General features: G+C 35.4%; 1 protein-coding gene across 8 annotated transcripts in view; it reads left to right on the top strand.

The window, feature by feature from the left end:
- SNX13 (sorting nexin 13) overlaps positions 1 to 19,093 on the top strand; it is a 214,013-nt gene that overhangs the window by 41,003 nt on the left and 153,917 nt on the right. For 7 of the 8 annotated variants that reach the window (XM_031936047.1, XM_031936048.1, XM_031936049.1 and 4 more), the window contains exons 2-5: positions 7,328 to 7,440; positions 11,309 to 11,411; positions 13,105 to 13,194; positions 14,248 to 14,369. In XM_031936047.1, the coding sequence (XP_031791907.1) occupies positions 7,328 to 7,440; positions 11,309 to 11,411; positions 13,105 to 13,194; positions 14,248 to 14,369 (428 nt within the window). Of the gene's footprint in view, positions 1 to 6,911; positions 6,931 to 7,327; positions 7,441 to 11,308; positions 11,412 to 13,104; positions 13,195 to 14,247; positions 14,370 to 19,093 lie in introns of those variants that run through there. The other variant, XM_023215919.1, reaches the window with a different exon arrangement.

Raw genomic sequence — 19,093 nt, forward strand, 5'->3', positions numbered from 1 at the left:
CTCTCCTTACTAGAATGTAGATTTATGAGGATATGTTTTATCCCTTGTGGTATGCCCACTACCTTGAGCTGTGTTTGGCACAAAGGAAGCAATGACTGGTGAGTGAATGAATGAATAAATAAAAGCCTCCTTTCTCTCATAATCCACAGTGCTTACTGTCTGTTCTATAGTTTTTTGGTCGTTAATTTTGTTCAGTTTAGCATCTTATAATGCTTTCTATTATTTTCTTTTGGTTCAGTATCTAATTGTTTCATTCCTATAGGACATTCTTCTCCATGCTCCTTGATGGCATGAGTGGGACAAATGCTTCTTTTGTGTACTACCTCACAGTGCAAGGCCAATGGATGTAGGAACTTGCTGAATTGAACACATGTATTTGTTCATAATGACTTAAATTGCCAAAATCCAGTTTGCCTTTAATAAAAGGCATATTTTTTTATTGACTGAAACAGTACAATTCTGTATGAAATAGGTTTTTTTTGTTTTAATGTATGAATACTTTTTGGTGATGTTTTGTTGAGCTCATAGTAAATTTTGGTAACTGGAAGTTGGAACTTTTGTAATTATTATTTTTTTTTAATTTTTAATTTTTTTATTATTATTATACTTTAAGTTCTAGGGTACATGTGCATAACGTGCAGGTTTGTTACATATGTATACTTGTGCCATGTTGGTGTGCTGCACCCATCAACTCGTCAGCACCCATCAATTCGTCATTTATATCAGGTATAACTCCCAATGCAATCCCTCCCCCCTCCCCCCTCCCCATGATAGGCCCCGATGTGTGATGTTCCCCTTCCCGAGTCCAAGTGATGTCATTGTTCAGTTCCCACCTATGAGTGAGAACATGCAGTGTTTGGTTTTCTGTTCTTGTGATAGTTTGCTAAGAATGATGGTTTCCAGCTGCATCCATGTCCCTACAAAGGACGCAAACTCATCCTTTTTTATGGCTGCATAATATTCCATGATGTATATGTGCCACATTTTCTTAATCCAGTCTGTCACAGATGGACATTTGGGTTGATTCCAAGTCATTGCTATTGTGAATAGTGCCGCAATAAACATACGTGTGCATGTGTCTTTATAGCAGCATGATTTATAATCCTTTGGGTATATACCCAGTAGTGGGATGGCTGGGTCATATGGTACATCTAGATCTAGATCCTTGAGGAATCGCCATACTGTTTTCCATAATGGTTGAATTAGTTTACAATCCCACCAACAGTATAAAGGTGTTCCTATTTCTCCACATCCTCTCCAGCACCTGTTGTTTCCTGACTTTTTAATGATTGCCATTCTAACTGGTGTGAGATGTTATCTCATTGTGGTTTTGATTTGCATTTCTCTGATGGCGAGTGATGATGAGCATTTTTTCATGTGTCTGTTGGCTGTATGAATGTCTTCTTTTGAGAAATGTCTGTTCATATCCTTTGCCCACTTTTTGATGGGGTTGTTTGTTTTTTTCTTGTATATTTGTTTGAATTCTTTGTAGATTCTGGATATTAGCCCTTTGTCAGATGAGTAGATTGCAAAAATTTTCTCCCATTCTGTAGGTTGCCTGTTCACTCTGATGGTAGTTTCTTTTGCTGTGCGGAAGCTCTTTACTTTAATCATATTCCATTTGTCAATTTTGGCTTTTGCTGCCGTTGCTTTTGGTGTTTTAGACATGAAGTCCTTGCCCATGCCTATGTCCTGAATGGTACCACCTAGGTTTTCTTCTAGGGTTTTTATGGTATTAGGTCTAACATTTAAGTCTCTCATCCATCTTGAATTAATTTTCATATAAGGAGTAAGGAAAGGATCCAGTTTCAGCCTTCTACTTATGGCTAGGCAATTTTCCCAGCACCATTTATTAAATAGGGAGTCCTTTCCCCATTTCTTGTTTCTCTCAGGTTTGTCAAAGATCAGATGGCTGTAGATGTGTGGTATTATTTCTGAGGACTCTGTTCTGTTCCATTGGTCTATATCTCTGTTTTGGTACCAGTACCATGCTGTCTTGGTTACTGTAGCCTTGTAGTATAGTTTGAAGTCAGGTAGCGTGATGCCTCCAGCTTTGTTCTTTTGACTTAGGATTGTCTTGGCAATGTGGGCTCTTTTTTGGTTCCATATGAACTTTAAAGTATTTTTTTCCTATTCTGTGAAGAAAGTCATTGGTAGCTTGATGGGGATGGCATTGAATCTATAAATAACTTTGGGCAGTATGGCCATTTTCACGATATTGATTCTTCCTATCCATGAGCATGGTATGTTCTTCCATTTGTTAGTGTCCTCTTTTATTTCACTGAGCAGTGGTTTGTAGTTCTCCTTGAAGAGGTCCTTTACATCCCTTGTAAGTTGGATTCCTAGGTATTTTATTCTCTCTGAAGCAGTTGTGAATGGAAGTTCGTTCATGATTTGGCTCTCTGTTTGTCTGTTACTGGTGTATAAGAATGCTTGTGATTTTTGCACATTAATTTTGTATCCTGAGACTTTGCTGAAGTTGCTTATCAGCTTAAGGAGATTTTGGGCTGAGACAGTGGGGTTTTCTAAATATACAATCATGTCATCTGCAAACAGGGACAATTTGACTTCTTCTTTTCCTAACTGAATACCCTTGATTTCTTTCTCTTGCCTGATTGCCCTGGCCAGAACTTCCAACACCATGTTGAATAGGAGTGGTAAGAGAGGGCATCCCTTCTTGTGCCAGTTTTCAAAGGGAATTTTTCCAGTTTTTGCCCATTCAGTATGATATTAGCTGTGGGTTTGTCATAAATAGCTCTTATTATTTTGAGGTACGTTCCATCAATACCGAATTTATTGAGCGTTTTTAGCATGAAGGGCTGTTGAATTTTGTCAAAAGCCTTTTCTGCATCTATTGAGATAATCATGTGGTTCTTGTCTTTGGTTCTGTTTATATGCTGGATTACGTTTATTGATTTGCGAATGTTGAACCAGCCTTGCGTCCCAGGGATGAAGCCCACTTGATCATGGTGGATAAGCTTTTTGATGTGCTGCTGAATTCATTTTTCCAGTATTTTATTGAGGATTTTTGCATTGATGTTCACAGGGGATATTGGTCTAAAATTTTCTTTTTTTGTTGTGTCTCTGCCAGGCTTTGGTATCAGGATGATGTTGGCCTCATAAAATGAGTTAGGGAGGATTTCCTCTTTTTCAATTGATTGGAATAGTTTCAGAAGGAATGGTACCAGCTCCTCTTTGTACCTCTGGTGGAATTCAGCTGTGAATCCATCTGGTCCTGGACTTTTTTTGGTTGGTAGGCTATTAATTATTGCCTCAGTTTCAGAGCCTGCTATTGGTCTATTCAGGGATTCAACTTCTTCCTGGTTTAGTCTTGGGAGAGTGTACGTGTCCAGGAAATTATCCATTTCTTCTAGATTTTCTAGTTGATTTGCGTAGAGGTGTTTATAGTATTCTCTGATGGTAGTTTGTATTTCTGTGGGGTCGGTGGTGATATCCCCTTTATCATTTTTAAATGCGTCTATTTGATTCTTCTCTCTTTTCTTCTTTATTAGTCTTGCTAGCGGTCTGTCAATTTTGTTGATTTTTTCAAAAAACCAACTCCTGGATTCATTGATTTTTTTTGAGGGTTTTTTGTGTCTCTATCTCCTTCAGTTCTGCTCTGATCTTAGTTATTTCTTGCCTTCTGCTAGCTTTTGAATGTGTTTGCTCTTGCTTCTCCAGTTCTTTTCATTGTGATGTTAGAGTGTCAATTTTCGATCTTTCCAGCTTTCTCTTGTGGGCATTTAGTGCTATAAATTTCCCTCTACACACTGCTTTAAATGTGTCCCAGAGATTCTGGTATGTTGTATCTTTGTTCTCATTGGTTTCAAAGAACATCTTTATTTCTGCCTTCATTTCATTATGTACCCAGTAGTCATTCAGGAGCAGGTTGTTCAGTTTCCATGTAGTTGAGCGGTTTTGATTGAGTTTCTTAGTCCTGAGTTCTAGTTTGATTGCACTGTGGTCTGAGAGACAGTTTGTTATAATTTCTGTTCTTTTTCATTTGCTAAGGAGTGCTTTACTTCCAATTATGTGGTCAATTTTGGAATAAGTGCGATGTGGTGCTGAGAAGAATGTATATTCTGTTGATTTGGGGTGGAGAGTTCTATAGATGTCTATTAGGTCCACTTGGTGCAGAGATGAGTTCAATTCCTGGATATCCTTGTTAACTTTCTGTCTCGTTGATCTGTCTAATGTTGAAAGTGGAGTGTTGAAGTCTCCCATTATTATTGTATGGGAGTCTAAGTCTCTTTGTAAGTCTCTAAGGACTTGCTTTATGAATTTGGGTGGTCCTGTATTGGGTCCATATATATTTAGGATAGTTAGCTCTTCCTATTGAATTGATCCCTTTACCATTATGTAATGGCCTTCTTTGTCTCTTTTGATCTTTGATGGTTTAAAGTCTATTTTATCAGAGACTAGGATTGCAACCCCTGCTTTTTTTTATTCTCCATTTGCTTGGTAGATCTTCCTCCATCCCTTTATTTTGAGCCTATGTATGTCTCTGCATGTGAGATGGGTCTCCTGAGTACAGCAGACTGATGGGTCTTGACTCTTTATCCAGTTTGCCAGTCTGTGTCTTTTAATTGGAGCATTTAGTCCATTAACATTTAAGGTTAATATTGTTATGTGTGAACTTGATCCGGCCATTATGATATTAATTGGTTATTTTGCTCGTTAGTTGATGCAGTTTCTTCCTAGCCTCGATGGTCTTTACATTTTGGCATGTTTTTGCAATGGCCGGTACCGGTTGTTTCTTTCCATGTTTAGGGCTTCCTTCAGGGTTTCTTGTAAGGCAGGCCTGGTGGTGACAAAATCCCTAAGCATTTGCTTATCTGTAAAGGATTTTATTTCTCCTTCACTGATGAAGGAGATATAAGTTTGGCTGGATATGAAATTCTGGGTTTAAAATTCTTTTCTTTAAGAATGTTGAATATTGGCCCCCACTCTCTTCTGGCTTGTAGAGTTTCTGCCGAGAGGTCTGCTGTCAGTCTGATGGGCTTCCCTTTGTGGGTAACCCGACCTTTCTCTCTGGCTGCCCTTAAGATTTTTTCCTTCATTTCAACTTTGGTGAATCTGGCAATTATGTGTTTTGGAGTTGCTCTTCTCGAGGAGTATCTTTGTGGCATTCTCTGTATTTCCTGAATTTGAATGTTGGCCTTCCCTACTAGGTTGGGGAAGTTCTCCTGGATGATATCCTGAAGAGTGTTTTCCAACTTGGTTCCATTTTCCCCCTCACTTTCAGGCACCCCAATCAGACATAGAGTTGGTCTTTTTACATAATCCCATACATGCAGGCTTTGTTCATTTCTTTTTCTTCTTTTTTCTTTGGGTTTCTCTTCTCGCTTCATTTCATTCATTTGATCCTCAATCGCTGATACTCTTTCTTCCAGTTTATCAAGTCGGTTACTGAAGCTTGTGGATTTGTCACATATTTCTCGTGTCATGGTTTTCATCTCTGTCATTTCATTTATGACCTTCTCTGCATTAATTAGTCTAGCTGTCAATTATTCCACTCTTTTTTCAAGATTTTTAGTTTCCTTGCGCTGGGTACGTAATTCCTCCTTTAGCTCTGAGAGGTTTGATGGACTGAAGCCTTCTTCTCTCATCTCGTCAAAGTCATTCTCTGACCAGCTTTGATCCGTTGCTGGCGATGAGCTGCGCTCCTTTGCAGGGGTAGATGTGCTCTTATTTTTTGAATTTCCAGCTTTTCTGCCCTGCTTCTTCCCCATCTTTGTGGTTTTATCTGCATCTGGTCTTTGATGATGGTGACGTACTGATGGGGTTTTGGTATAGGTGTTCTTCCTGTTTGATAGTTTTCCTTCTAATAGTCAGGACCCTCAGCTGTAGGTCTGTTGGAGATTGCTTGAGGTCCACTCCACACCCTGTTTGCCTGGGTATCAGCAGCAGAGGTTGCAGAAGATAGAATATTGCTGAACAGCGAGTGTACCTATCTGATTCTTACTTTGGAAGCTTCCTCTCAGGGGTGTACTCCACCCTGTGAGGTGTGGGGTGTCAGACTGCCCCTAGTGGGGGATGTCTCCCAGTGAGGCTACTCAGGGGTCAGGGACCCACTTGAGCAGGCAGTCTGTCCGTTCTCAGATCTCAACCTCTGTGTTGGGAGATCCACTGCTCTCTTCGAAGTTGTCAGACAGAGTCGTTCGGGTCTGCACAGGCCTCTGCTGCTTCCCCTGTTGTTTTTTAGCTGTGCCCTGTCCCCAGAGGTGGAGTCTACAGAGACAGACAGGTTTCCTTGAGCTGCTGTGAGCTCCACCCAGTTCGAGCTTCCCAGGGGCTTTGTTTACCTACTTAAGCCTCAGCAATGGCAGGCGCCCCTCCCCCAGCCTGGCTGCTGCCTTGTGGTTAGATCGCAGACTGCTGTGCTAGCAATGAGGGAGGCTTCGTGGCAGTGGGACCCTCCCCGCCAGGTGTGGGTATAGTCTCCTGGTGTGCCCGTTTGCTTAAAGCACAGTATTGGGGTGGGAATTACCCTTTTTTCCAGGTGTTGTGTGTCTCAGTTCGCCTGGCTAGGAAAAGGGATTCCCTTCCCCCTTGCGCTTCCCAGGTGAGGCAATGCCTCGCGCTACTTCAGCTCTCACTGGTCCGGCTGCAGTAGCTGACCAGCACCGATTGTCCAGCACTCCCCAGTGAGATGACCCCAGTACCTCAGTTGAAAATGCAGAAATCACCGGTCTTCTGTGTCGCTCTCGCCGGGAGTTGGAGACTGGAGCTGTTCCTATTCGGCCATCTTGCTCCGCCCCGAACTTTTGTAATTATAATTGTATGAATTTCTACACATAATTTGAGTAAAATAATATCACAATTTTCAATGAGATAAGAATTTCTTACCTTGAAATTTAAATTTCTAATAAAATGTCTCCTTATGCTGTAGTTTATATTGGGACCTAATTTCAAGACGAAATATTCTAAGTAAGTATAACTTTGTAGCCTACTTATCCTTTTATATATATGTTTGCAAATATAAATGTACAGATGTTTTTATACATACTTTGTTGTATTTCTCATGCCAGGATTTCATTTAACAGTTTGTATAACTATTTCTGTTCTGTACCTTTGCATTGCCACTAGGATATTTTTAAAAAGTAATTGCAGATGCTCTATGAATCTCTCTATACATATAAATTTTGTATATTGTTTTGTGGAGATAAATTTTCAAGTGTACAATTTACATTTTCAAAAGTTATCGAAATAATACCATAAATGTTTACAAGAAGAAATTTAGAACTATGTTAAAGTTTTGTTGGTTCTTTTCTAATTCATGTGGAGAATTATTTACTTATTTACTTATATTTTTTCTCTATTTCAGACCAGTCTATCCATATGGGGATGGGGAAGCCTTGGCATTGTCCTTTTTCTGATAACCTTTGGACCCTTTGTAATATTTTATTTGACATTTTATATCCTCTGCTTTGTGGGTGGGTAAGTATACTCAATTACAATTTTATAATTCTTGTGTCATGTCTTGTTAAAATGGAAACAAATGACTATGAGAAATGGGAGTATGATTTATTTGTGAATACCATTTTTGATAAATTGCTTTTACTTACGTTAAAAAAATAAAGATATCCATAAAAATAAAAACAGTGATTGTCATTATTTGTATCATAAATATGGGTAGTCCTTCAATAATAAGATATCCATTTCCAAAGGTATGAACTTTTTTTTGGTGATAAATGTGTAAAGTTTAAAAAATTTTTCAGATTCCTTTTGGTGTTGTTTCTCCTTTAAAGTTGAAATTTTTCTTTTGCATTATGTTAATAATAATAAGTAAGTTAAAATGAGACTACACATGAAGTTTTACATTATAGAAATTGTGATTAGACTTCAAACAATAATGTTAATTTTTTCCTTTAATGAATGTTGTAATTTTGGTCTAGAAAATTCAAATACTTGATTTCACAGTTTTCTCTTCGTAGTTATTTGGTGTATGTTTATATTTTCCCTTAAGTTGATAAACCTTTATAAGAGAGGTTTCAGTCATAATTTATTGTAGCTTTGTATGCAGAGCATTTGGTATCAGACATAAATTACAAGGAAATATTAGAAAATATATAGACAAGGGATGTTTGTTATTTAGACACTGTTACCAAAGTAGCTTAGTTGAAATGAGTATTTTGTTGTTAATGTGTTTGTATGTATGTTTATATGACATATTTATGTAATCAGTTGTGGAATGAACACTGATTTCATTCTGAAAAATCTTTTGAGACCCCAAATATTTGGAGGAGTTGTTTGAGCCTATAGGTTTAGAAGATTTAGCTGAATTGAATAGCTTATATAAACAGTAGCTTGAGAAACTGTATTGGACACTGAAGGGTTAGCTTTGAAATATATCTGTCACTTTTTTCGGGATACAGATTTGATAGTTATATTATGGTCTTTCTATAGGGAGCGTATGCTTGAACAAGTGAGAATTTCTTTAATTGAGCAGCTATGTCAGAGACTCTCCATAAAACTATATTTTATGTTAGATTTAGTATTTTTGTATCTATGGCCTAGATATAATACTGTGTATTGAAACATTTAAACTTATTTTAGCCATAATAGTCTGATAATGGAGTTCAGAGTATCTTTATTGATGATAAAGATGATTGAAGATAATACAGATCTGCAGCCAAATGGGTTTCCTAATTACACTCCTCAGTCACAGTTAAGGCCACAGCATGGCTGAATAGCGACATGGTTGCACCTCTCCCTCTCAGAGTCAAGGCCGCATTTATTAATTGGAAAGGAAATTGTCTTGACTTTTTTTCTTTTGAAAGGTATAAATTTCTTCTAATTACACTAATTGTATTAGCCCTTGTAAGAGTGAAGGAAAAGGATTTCAGAGTATTTCCCAATACTTTGGCAAGGGAGGATATTGCAGCTTTATAGGCTAAGGTAGGAGCCCTTGGAAGGTAGATAACTGAATAATTATTTCTTTTTTTACTCAACTGCTCCAAATAAGATTTAGGAAAAAGAGAAATCAGTTTATTAATTTTTTAAATTTTTAAATCTTTAAAAAAACCCAGATCCTGCACAAAGTTTATTCATTTTTAAAGTCATGAGAACTTTTGTTGTTCCTTTTTTAAATGTTGTAATTTATCAAGGAATAATTTCAAAAAATATTTCAGATGCTTACAAAGTTCTGTAAAAATTTGAAGATAAGGTGGGATACTAGAGGATAATGGGTACTAAAAGACTCTTTAGAGAAAATTAAGAGTCGCATGGTAGGCCTGTGGAATCCTCTCTTTTTTTGTTTTGCTAATAAAACTTAAGTTTTTAAGTGCTACAGTTTATTCTTCTGAAGTGTTGATAATGTCTCTATTTTGCTTATAGTCAGTTAACCCCTTATTTTTTAATATAAAGAATGCTTTTGGAAAGAAAAATACATGGGGATTTTTCATTTTTGTTGTTGTAGGATACTTTCATCCCATTGCATTATGGTTATTTTGTGGCAGTCTCTTATATTAGTTGGGTTATATAATTATTTCTTGCACCAACTACAGTTTAAATTATTATTTAAACTTTATGGCTGAAGCTACTATTTAGGTTCTTTTAAAATCACACTGCTCTTTATCTTGTCTTCCTATCGTCACACACTTGTGGGTAAAAGTTAATGTCTTATCATTCTATTTCTTGATGATGTTTTTAATAACACAGTGTTGATATAAACATTTTATTGTGTCTGTAAATATGCTTAATAACCAGGTAAAACTGAAATACAGGGCCAACTTGAATCTTAATAATAATACCAGATATAACACAGATAGATGAAATTTGCAGTAATTCTGAGACCAGCCTTTTACAAACAACAAAAACAGAATTAATGACATAAACTGATTTGACTTTTTCCTTGTTCTCAACAAACATGGAAAGGTAGCCACAAAAATTGGAGGACTTTGAGAATCTTCCTTTCAGTAGTTGAGACTGATAATATTTAATGTCTTGCTGTTCCCTTCCTGTCATTACAGTCTTTGAATCATTGTAACATTACTATAAGATCATTATAAGATTAAATGTTTTTTGATGGATTTCCAACACTTTGCTTTATTGGTAAATTTTAAATCTATGAAATATTGATAATATTTAGTTAATACTTAGAGTGAAGTAGTTCAAAATCACCATTTATCTTCCTTGATCCTGTAATTATTTTTCAAAATAATTAACTGATTTTGGGATACATTTATATTTTCTTAATTCCAGCCTTATTTTAGACAAATCATAGATTAGATTTTTTTTTCTCCCCCTAATAGCCTTTATTTTTATTCTGTATTCATACTGGCAAGTTGTAGTAATATAATACCTCACCTTAATTGGTTAACAGAACTATAGAATTTGGTCATTTAGCTACATATTTAGATCTCATTTGCCTTTATCCATGGTTATTAGCTAGCATACTTGTTTAATAAGGGCTGCTGATTTTCCTTTTTTTTTTTTTTTTTTTGAGACGGAGTCTTACTCTGTCACTGGAGTGCAGTGGCGTGATCTCGGCTCACTGCAATCTCTGCCTCCTGGGTTCAAGCAATTCTCCTGCCTCAGCCTCCTGAGTAGCCGGGATTACAGGTGCATGTCACCATGCCCAGCTAATTTTTGTATTTTTAGTAGAGACGGGGTTTCACCATGTTGGTCAGGATGGTCTCCATCTCCTGACCTCAGATGATTCACCTGCCTTGACCTCCCAAGGTGCTGGGATTACAGGCATGAAGCCACTGCGCTCAGCCTGATTTTTCTTAAGTTTGAAAAATGTCACTTGAGTTTTTTTTTTTTTTGAGACGGAGTCTTGATCTGTCACCCAGGCTCGAGTGTAGTGGCGTGATCTCAGCTCACTGCAACCTCCACCTCCCGGGTTCAAGCGATTCTACTGCCTCAGCCTCCTGAGTAGCTGGGACTACAGGTGCGTGCCACCACCCTGGCTAATTTTTGTATTTTCAGTAGAGACAGGGTTTCACCGTGTTGGTCAAACTGGTCTCAGACTCCTGATCTTGTGATCCGCCTGCCTTGGCCTCCCAAAGTGCTGGGATTACAGGCGCAAGCCACCACACCCGGCCTTATCACAAGATTCTTTAGGAAATATATTGGATTAAAACTTTAAAAAGTATTATTGTATAATTCACAAAATGTTTATAGTTGTTTTACACTTCAGAATCTAATACAATCTGTCAATTTCTTGCTTTGCCAAAGTCACAAATTGACTTTTTAGTAAATGATAAGCCATCTGTGAACTCTGAAAAACATACTTGGTAGTAGATTCATTAAATTATAAGAAAATTTTGTTTTTATATTTGTGATTAAATTTTTTTTCTAGGGGTTTAGTGGTTACTCTCCTGTTTGGAAAAACAAACTCAGAGAAATACCTAGAACAGTCTGAACACTCATTTCTTCCTCCAACATCAGCTGGGGTTCCTAAGGTAAATAGTTTGAGGGAATATAAAACCTCAAAGTCCAGTTCTTTGCAATGATAATAATCATCTGTATATAGCGTGACAAATTTTCCTATGATTTACTAATGCTCATTGAAATGTATGTGAGATTATCTAATTATACTTAGGAAATATATTTTAAAAGGCCGTCTTAAAAACTTTCTTAGTGTTAGATTTATAAAGTGGGAATACAAACCTGAGAAAATGATAGAAATTGGTTAGTTTATTTTGGATATTTTTCCTGCTGTCTTATCATAGTATTTCAAAGCATCATGCGTATGATTTGTAACAATGTCAATGAGTGTTCTGGTTTGAACGAAATAAATTGCAGAGGAACCAGAGGGAAAAAATGGATACTTTCCATTACTTTGAAAAATATAGCTTGTAATTAGATTATGCAGTGTCTGAATTTTAATAATTCAGACCTAATTTTTATCATCTTGAATGGTGCTTTTTTTTTTTTTTTTAGTATCATACTCTATAAATAAAATTGAAATTGCGTAGGCTTCAGATTTGTAGTGTCTTCAATTCTTGTGGAATTGGGTTGGTTTCATTTTGTATGAAGAGAGGCAAATGGCCTGGAGTTGATGCTAATAACAACTTTCTTTACAGTTATTAACTTGTCTGTTACATGCTAAGGTGCAAAAGATGTAGAGGTAAATAATGTCCAATATTATTTTACATTAATAAAAGAATTTCACTCTATTCCACTGACTTTTATATTGATAAACAAAATTTTTAATACTTAAACTATTTTCTGCTCTGAAACCTTTCTCTCCTTTAGGACTCATATTCATATGTATTTTTTTTTTTTTTTACTTATATGTCTTACGAAATTAACCTTTCCTTTTTTGAACTGTTTCTTAGCTATTTATAGTGTACTTCATTTGAGTGGTAGATAGAGAGGTTAGGAAATATTTTAAGAATTAAGATCCTTTACAGTAATAAATTATATTCAAGACTGGTTAAGTCTTTATAATCCATTTTTAATAGATAGTATAAAAACAGTGGTTTTTATTTTCTATTTCTAAAATATGATTTATAAGTATGTTTTATGAAAAGATTTCATTGGTTTCATATTATAACTTGAAGCAGGTACTTTTAATATAGATATCTATGTCTATATCTGTATCTATATTATATATATTTATGGTTTGTTTTTTTAAGAGTCTCCCAATACCTTTAACCCAATTTTCAGGCCACTGATCTTTCTGAACACAAAAAAGTAGAGAAATACATTTTCTTAAGTTGTCAAAAACTATCCCTAAATAAAATCCATTTAAAAATTATTTTGCAGCTGGTATGCTGTTTTGGGCTGGGTAAGGGGAGGGGCAAGAGGAAGAGTGTCCAATAAAGACAGTTTGACTCACATGAAACACTAATTTTATAGTTGTAAAGTTTCATTGAAATATGGCAGCAGCATACCTGTACATTTGCAGTTTTCTCACATTCTAAATAATGTTTACTGATTTAATTAGATTTTTGACGATAATCTTTTTTTGGGAGTGCCTAGTTTTGTTAACTTGAGAAATAGTGTTTGGTTTATAGTAGCACCTCAAATAAGGTTATTTATTCACTTGAGGATAATGAAGGGATGTTACATTGAGTATTCAACTGGAATTAAACTAGAGAGATTGTAGATCAGAACACTACTCAGTAAGATGTTTTGATTTCCTTTAAGTGCTTAGAAGAAATGAAACGGGAAGCCAGGACTATTAAGATTGATAGAAGATTGACGGGTGCCAATATAATTGATGAACCTCTCCAGCAAGTGAGTTTCAGCATGTGGTATTTGAATTCTATATATTGTGTTCTAGGTATATTTCTTATGACAATACCAGGAAATACTTTTTGCTCTTTAAATAATATCCTGGAATTTCTTAATGTTATTCTTGAATTTTATACTTGAAGATGCTTCCTTATTTATTAACTCCCTTCTAATGAGGTGGTTTACTTTATGTAAAAGCCTTTCGATTGAATTTGGATTTAGAAAAAAAGTTTTTATTGACATTTGATAGTGTTTCTTAAAATTTTACAGTTAAAATGTTATTGTTTTGTTGATTAATAAGCTTAGTGGTGTGCTAAATCAGACTGTTTTTTTCCTACTTGTTACTTTTTAAAAATGGAAATGAAATATCTGATCTAAAAACATTAAAAAATTAGAGCTAGGTAAAAAGCTATGCCCCCTGAAATATTTTTCATTGATGTTTGATTATATGATTATAAAAATGTGTACTTTAGAATTTTAACATTATTATTAGTAATATTTAGTTTATCTGGTTTGTAAAAATTATACATTGAGTTTTATTATGTATTATTTATTGTCTAAATACTGTTGGCAGTATCAAAGATGTTAGTAGAAATAAGTGAACTCCTATATAATTTTTATAATTAGACTGCAATGGATCTGATGATATAATCTTTAAAAAAACTTTTTTTTTTTTTTTGGAATTCTCTGTTATTTTACATCTCATTCCATTAAACTGATTGATATTATTTATTAGATTATAGCATGGAAAGTTTATTTTTTTTTCTGCAAACTGTCTTTACCTGGATTTATATGGAACTTGGCCATAGATAGTGTTTTAATTTTTTTTTTTTTTAATCTAGGCAGTAGGGAAGTTTGGATACCAGAATAATTTTAAAATGTTTGAAATGGTTTTTAATATGTTGATGTTTTTGTAATGAGGGCAGGTATTTACCACCATAAATTAATACGTAGAGAGTAAATATAAATTGGCAGATACAGCATGATTTTTAGTTTACCACTGTAACTTTTTAAATCCTAAAATGTTGTAATTTTTTCCCAATATTTTTGTTACAGGTTATCCAGTTTTCCTTGAGAGATTATGTCCAGTATTGGTATTATACACTAAGCGATGATGAATCTTTTCTTCTTGAAATTAGGCAGACTCTTCAAAATGCGCTCATTCAGTTTGCTACTAGGTAAGGACACGGCATTGTATTTATGCAGAAAAATTTAGATGCATGGTTTGTACCACTAAGGAAAATAACTTTTAAGGGGAGGAATTGTTTATTAAAAGGTAAGTAGAACAGCAGATTATTATTGTGGGATAACTCCAGGATTTTAGAACTAGAGCTCTTAAAACCTTTACCCCAGATTTTAGGTTTTTACAGAATGTTTATTTTGATTAAACCCTGCTTTCTGTTTGGTAGTTTTTTCTTTAGGGTCCAAATCAGTGACTTTTTAAATCTGTTACCCCACTTATTGATACTTTCCTTCCCGCTCTTCCCTAGACCCTCTATTTTATGTGAGTGCTATGAAAATAGATTAGTTTCAGAGTAACTGCTCTTTTCCTTTTGCTGTAACTCTTCTCCTAATTATGACACGTATCTATTGGAAGTCCTCTTAGAGAGAGGAGAAGGGACCAAAGGAACATAAGTCAGTGGAGAATATTCAAGTTTATATTTTTCAGAAGAAAAGTTTATTTTGGTGAGTTTAAGGAACTTTTCTTGTCAGATATACTAAAATTCTTACTTTACAAACTAGCTGTATACTGCTTCCCATATGATGAAAGTATTTTGGCTTCTATTTTACTTAAACTGCTTGATTTTTTTTGATGGGAGGCTATTTCACTCCTGTTTAAATTACGTTTACTTTCATTTTTATTTTTGAAGGCTTTTGTTTTTTTTCCCCCATCATTGACGTCTAACTTTTTGAAAGCCTTTTAATGGTCAACATTATATGAAAGGGAATACTTGTGTTCTAGAAATTATTTATTTTTGAAAGAAAGATTTTATGTTTGGATGAGTTTGCAGACTTCTTTTTTTATTCCATTCAAATATGTTGCTACCGTCACACACAAAGATTGCCCTGCTATGTATTTCCAGCTCATGCTGCCCTCTCAGGCCCTTTCCTCTATCTCCATTTGATTCTAAAGCTTTAGATTTGGAGTTGGCTAGAGGAAGGGCATGAGATGTGTTTCCTAACCTCATTGGGGAGCCTGGCACAAGGTTTATGGTTTGAACAATAATAGTTATAGAGATAGATTTGTACTCCTCCTCCCTCATGATTAGGAGCAAGCATTTGCAAAGGAGCTAGCCAGAATTACAGATACAGACTCACTGTGGAACACAGAACATGTAATTGGTATAATCAAAGAAAGTCAGAACTTGAATTTAATCTCTTTTATTTCATGTGCACCATTATTGAGTGTTAGGTATTCTTTCAGATAATTCTTCTAAATATTTATTTATTGCTTTCTATAGTAATGCTATCCTGATGACTTTTTTTTTCTTAGAAAGGGTGAGGATAAGAAGAATTCATTATTCTTGTGCCTGACTATTGAAAAATATATAAAAATGTGTAACACATTTTAGAACTGGAAAGAGATTTGAGCTCTAGTAATTTGAAAACTTGAGTTTGCGTTCTAGCTCTACCTCTGGCTGTAGGACTGTGAGCAAGTGTCTTTAAACTCTGAAACTTGGTTTTTCTCATATGTAAAATAAGTGTAATAATAACTGTTCTGTTCTGTGTTCCTCTCAGGATAATTGTCAGGATCAAAATTCGTGTTATTCAACTAGTATTTTGGGCATACTTTGTACCAACCAGTTGCTGGGGATACAGCAGTGAATAAAACAAAGTCCCTGCTCAGTGGAGTGAGATGAAATACCTGTGACGGTGTTTTGAAAATTGTGAAGGAATTTAGAAATTTAAGTTTTTATGCCATCCAACACCCATAATTTTACTGATGAGGAAGCTAAGGTCCAGAAGGGTAAAGTGGTTAGTCTAATGTTATCCAGTGAGTTAGAGTTAGAATCAAATTGTTCTTAAGTTTGGTATTTTTTCTCCCATCCAATTAAATATTTTATAATCTAGGTTATTTATCTTAGTTTCCTGCTCTTCTTTCCTATTATTGCAATACTTTCCCTGTTTTTGATCCCCTAGTCACCTTTTTTTTCACTGTAGGTCTTAAGTTTTTTTTTTTTCTTTTGAAAACATTCAGTGCTATCAAGCTTAATGAAAAAGCAAGGTTTTTTTGCATCCTACACTGATCTAAATTTTGTGTCTTTGCTTGACCATTTACCTTAAGTTTCTGGCAAATTAAAACAATACAGATAATAACTACTTTAGAGGCTGCTTTGAGGCTAAAAAATGGTATCAAATAAAGTTCTTAGCATGCAGTAAAACTCATTAATTGTTGGTTTGTTCCTTCTCTGTTAATGACTTTCCTACATAGACTTTTTCTATTACTATGCAAATATATGACTTAATAGAGGCTCCATGACTTCCAGTACCAATATCAAGAAAATTAGTCTGTTTACAATCATTCATATACTTTAAAAACCTTATTCTGTGCCGTCTGCTGTATACTGTGAAGCATATGATAGCAGCAAAAATTATCACCTCTATTCTTTAACTTACAATCCTTTATAGGGCCCACAACCCTGGAAAAAAACTTTTTTTTTTTTTTTCCTCTCCAGTGGTTTCATAGGTTTGATTTTTTTAAAGGGCCATGAACTCAGAAAATGTTTAGAACCTATGATTTTTAGTGTTTATATTTGCTCATCAACTTTGAGAAACAATTAGAGAATGTCACTGTAAAATGAAGTGCTTAATTTTGAATAAAGATAGGAAGAAAATAATGTATATTTTGAGTCCAAAGTTGTGGATTTGAACTTAGCTCTATTACTTCTTAAGCTCTTGGTCTTGAGTGGACAGAACACATGTATTTTTTGTCTGGAGATGATAACTTGTATCCCCTTATCAGTGGGTTGTTAGGATTAAATGACATCATGTGTGGGAGAGTACTCTGTAGTGATAACATCTTATTTAGTATTAGTACTTTTGTTATTCCAGTAACAGCTTGGGGAAGGAAACTTTCCTCCAGCACCCTTGAGTTCTCCTTCTCTGTGGAATTTGGGTGTGGATTAGACAAAAGCCTCAGGGGATGAATCCTGGATAACCCATGTATTTTTTATTCCCCCTTTAAATAAGATATTATAGTGTAATATAGACAGCTTTGGCCTGTGTCAGAAAATCTATAATTCTGTCTACCATTAAGTTGTAGTGTATCTAAAAGAAAATTTTTAATGTCTCTGTAAAATAGTAATAATAATGTAGCAAACTCAGAGTTGTAAGGGGAAAATGAGATGATGTGGGTGAAACATTTAGTAAAGTACTTGCCAATCAATAAATGACATTTTTAGCAAATCACTTGACTCTGTGCCTCTATAATCTGGCACATAGTAAGTGTTCAGTAAAATTAACTTCTCTGTTATTGTTGTTGCTGTTATGTTCCTAGGTTGTGTACACAGATTCTTTGACCCTGTCTTAGCTATTTTTTTGTAGAGCAAGGGAGGTAGAGAGGGCAAAATTAAGGCACATGAAACATGGAGAAATAAAATAATCATTTCTGTGGTATTGAGAGTGGTTTTTCATGTAGAGATAGAGTGAACTAGAGTAGCTGATGAAGACCTCAACGGAATTGAGAGCAAAACTGGTTTTCAAGAATGGGTTATTTGGATAGAGAGGAAGGATATGTTAGGAAATAAGAATAGTATGAGCAAATTTCTAAGAAAGAAGATAAAGATAGTGTAGTAGAAACTATAACAAGTAACCTTGTTGTTGATCTTGAAAGTGAAATGTGGGTGGTAAATCCCTCCATCTTTGTTCCTCTTAATCCGAGATTAGCAGAAAGTTCATATATTCTTTTTTTTTTTTTTTTTTTTTTTTGAGACAGAGTCTTGCTCTGTCACTCAGGCTGGAGTGCAGTGGCACACTCCCTGCAACCTCTGCATCCCAGGTTCAAGCAATTCTTCTGCTCCAGCCTCCTGAGTAGTTAGAATTACAAGCATGCGCCACCACACCTGACTAAGTTTTGTATTTTTAGTAGAGATGATGGGATTTCACCATGTTGGTCAGGCTGGCCTTGAACTCCTGACCTCGTGATCTGCCTGCCTCAGCCTCCCAAAGTGCTGGGATTACAGGCGTGAGTCACTGCGCCCCACCCCCATGCCGGGGAAAGTAGATATGTGCTAATGCCACTGTGTTCCTTTCTGAAAGATCTTCCCGTGGAGGGAGGAGGGATAGATACATAGGCTTCAGGATTCGCTGGCTGTGATACTAATGACATAGTATCACAGGGAATGATTGGTAAAACTTCAAGAACATATTCCCTATTTTCTTCCTTTACCTTTTGCCATAGAAATAATGAAAATAAATGATATATCCCTACACTTGTTAAAAGGCAAACAAAACTCAAATCGTGGACGTTCGCAACAAAATTTTGTCCTTTTTTTTGTTTTACCATTTTATATTCTTTGCAATTTGAAATTTGGGTAAAAACTGACATTCCTCGGAAAGACAGGTATATTTATTACAGTATAACAAAAACAATTAGAAACTAATTTAAAATTAGAAATTTTATCTAAATATTTAAAAGAAGGGGAAATAGTTAATGTTTTTTGTTTTTGTTTTGAGACAGACTCTCGTTCTGTCACCTCCTAGACTGGAGTGCAGTGGCATGATTTCTGCTCACTGCAGCTTCCGCCTCCCAGGTTCAAGCGATTCTCCTGTCTCAGATTCTTGAGTAGCTGGAATTAACAGGTGCACGCTGCCACGTCCGGCTAATTTTTTGTATTTTAGTAGAGACGGGGTTTCACCATGTTTCCCAGGCTGGTCTCGAACTCCTGGGCTCAGGCAATCC

The sequence above is a fragment of the Piliocolobus tephrosceles genome, chromosome 8, assembly GCF_002776525.5.
Source record: "Piliocolobus tephrosceles isolate RC106 chromosome 8, ASM277652v3, whole genome shotgun sequence".
In the NCBI taxonomy this organism is placed as follows: Eukaryota; Metazoa; Chordata; class Mammalia; order Primates; family Cercopithecidae; genus Piliocolobus; species Piliocolobus tephrosceles.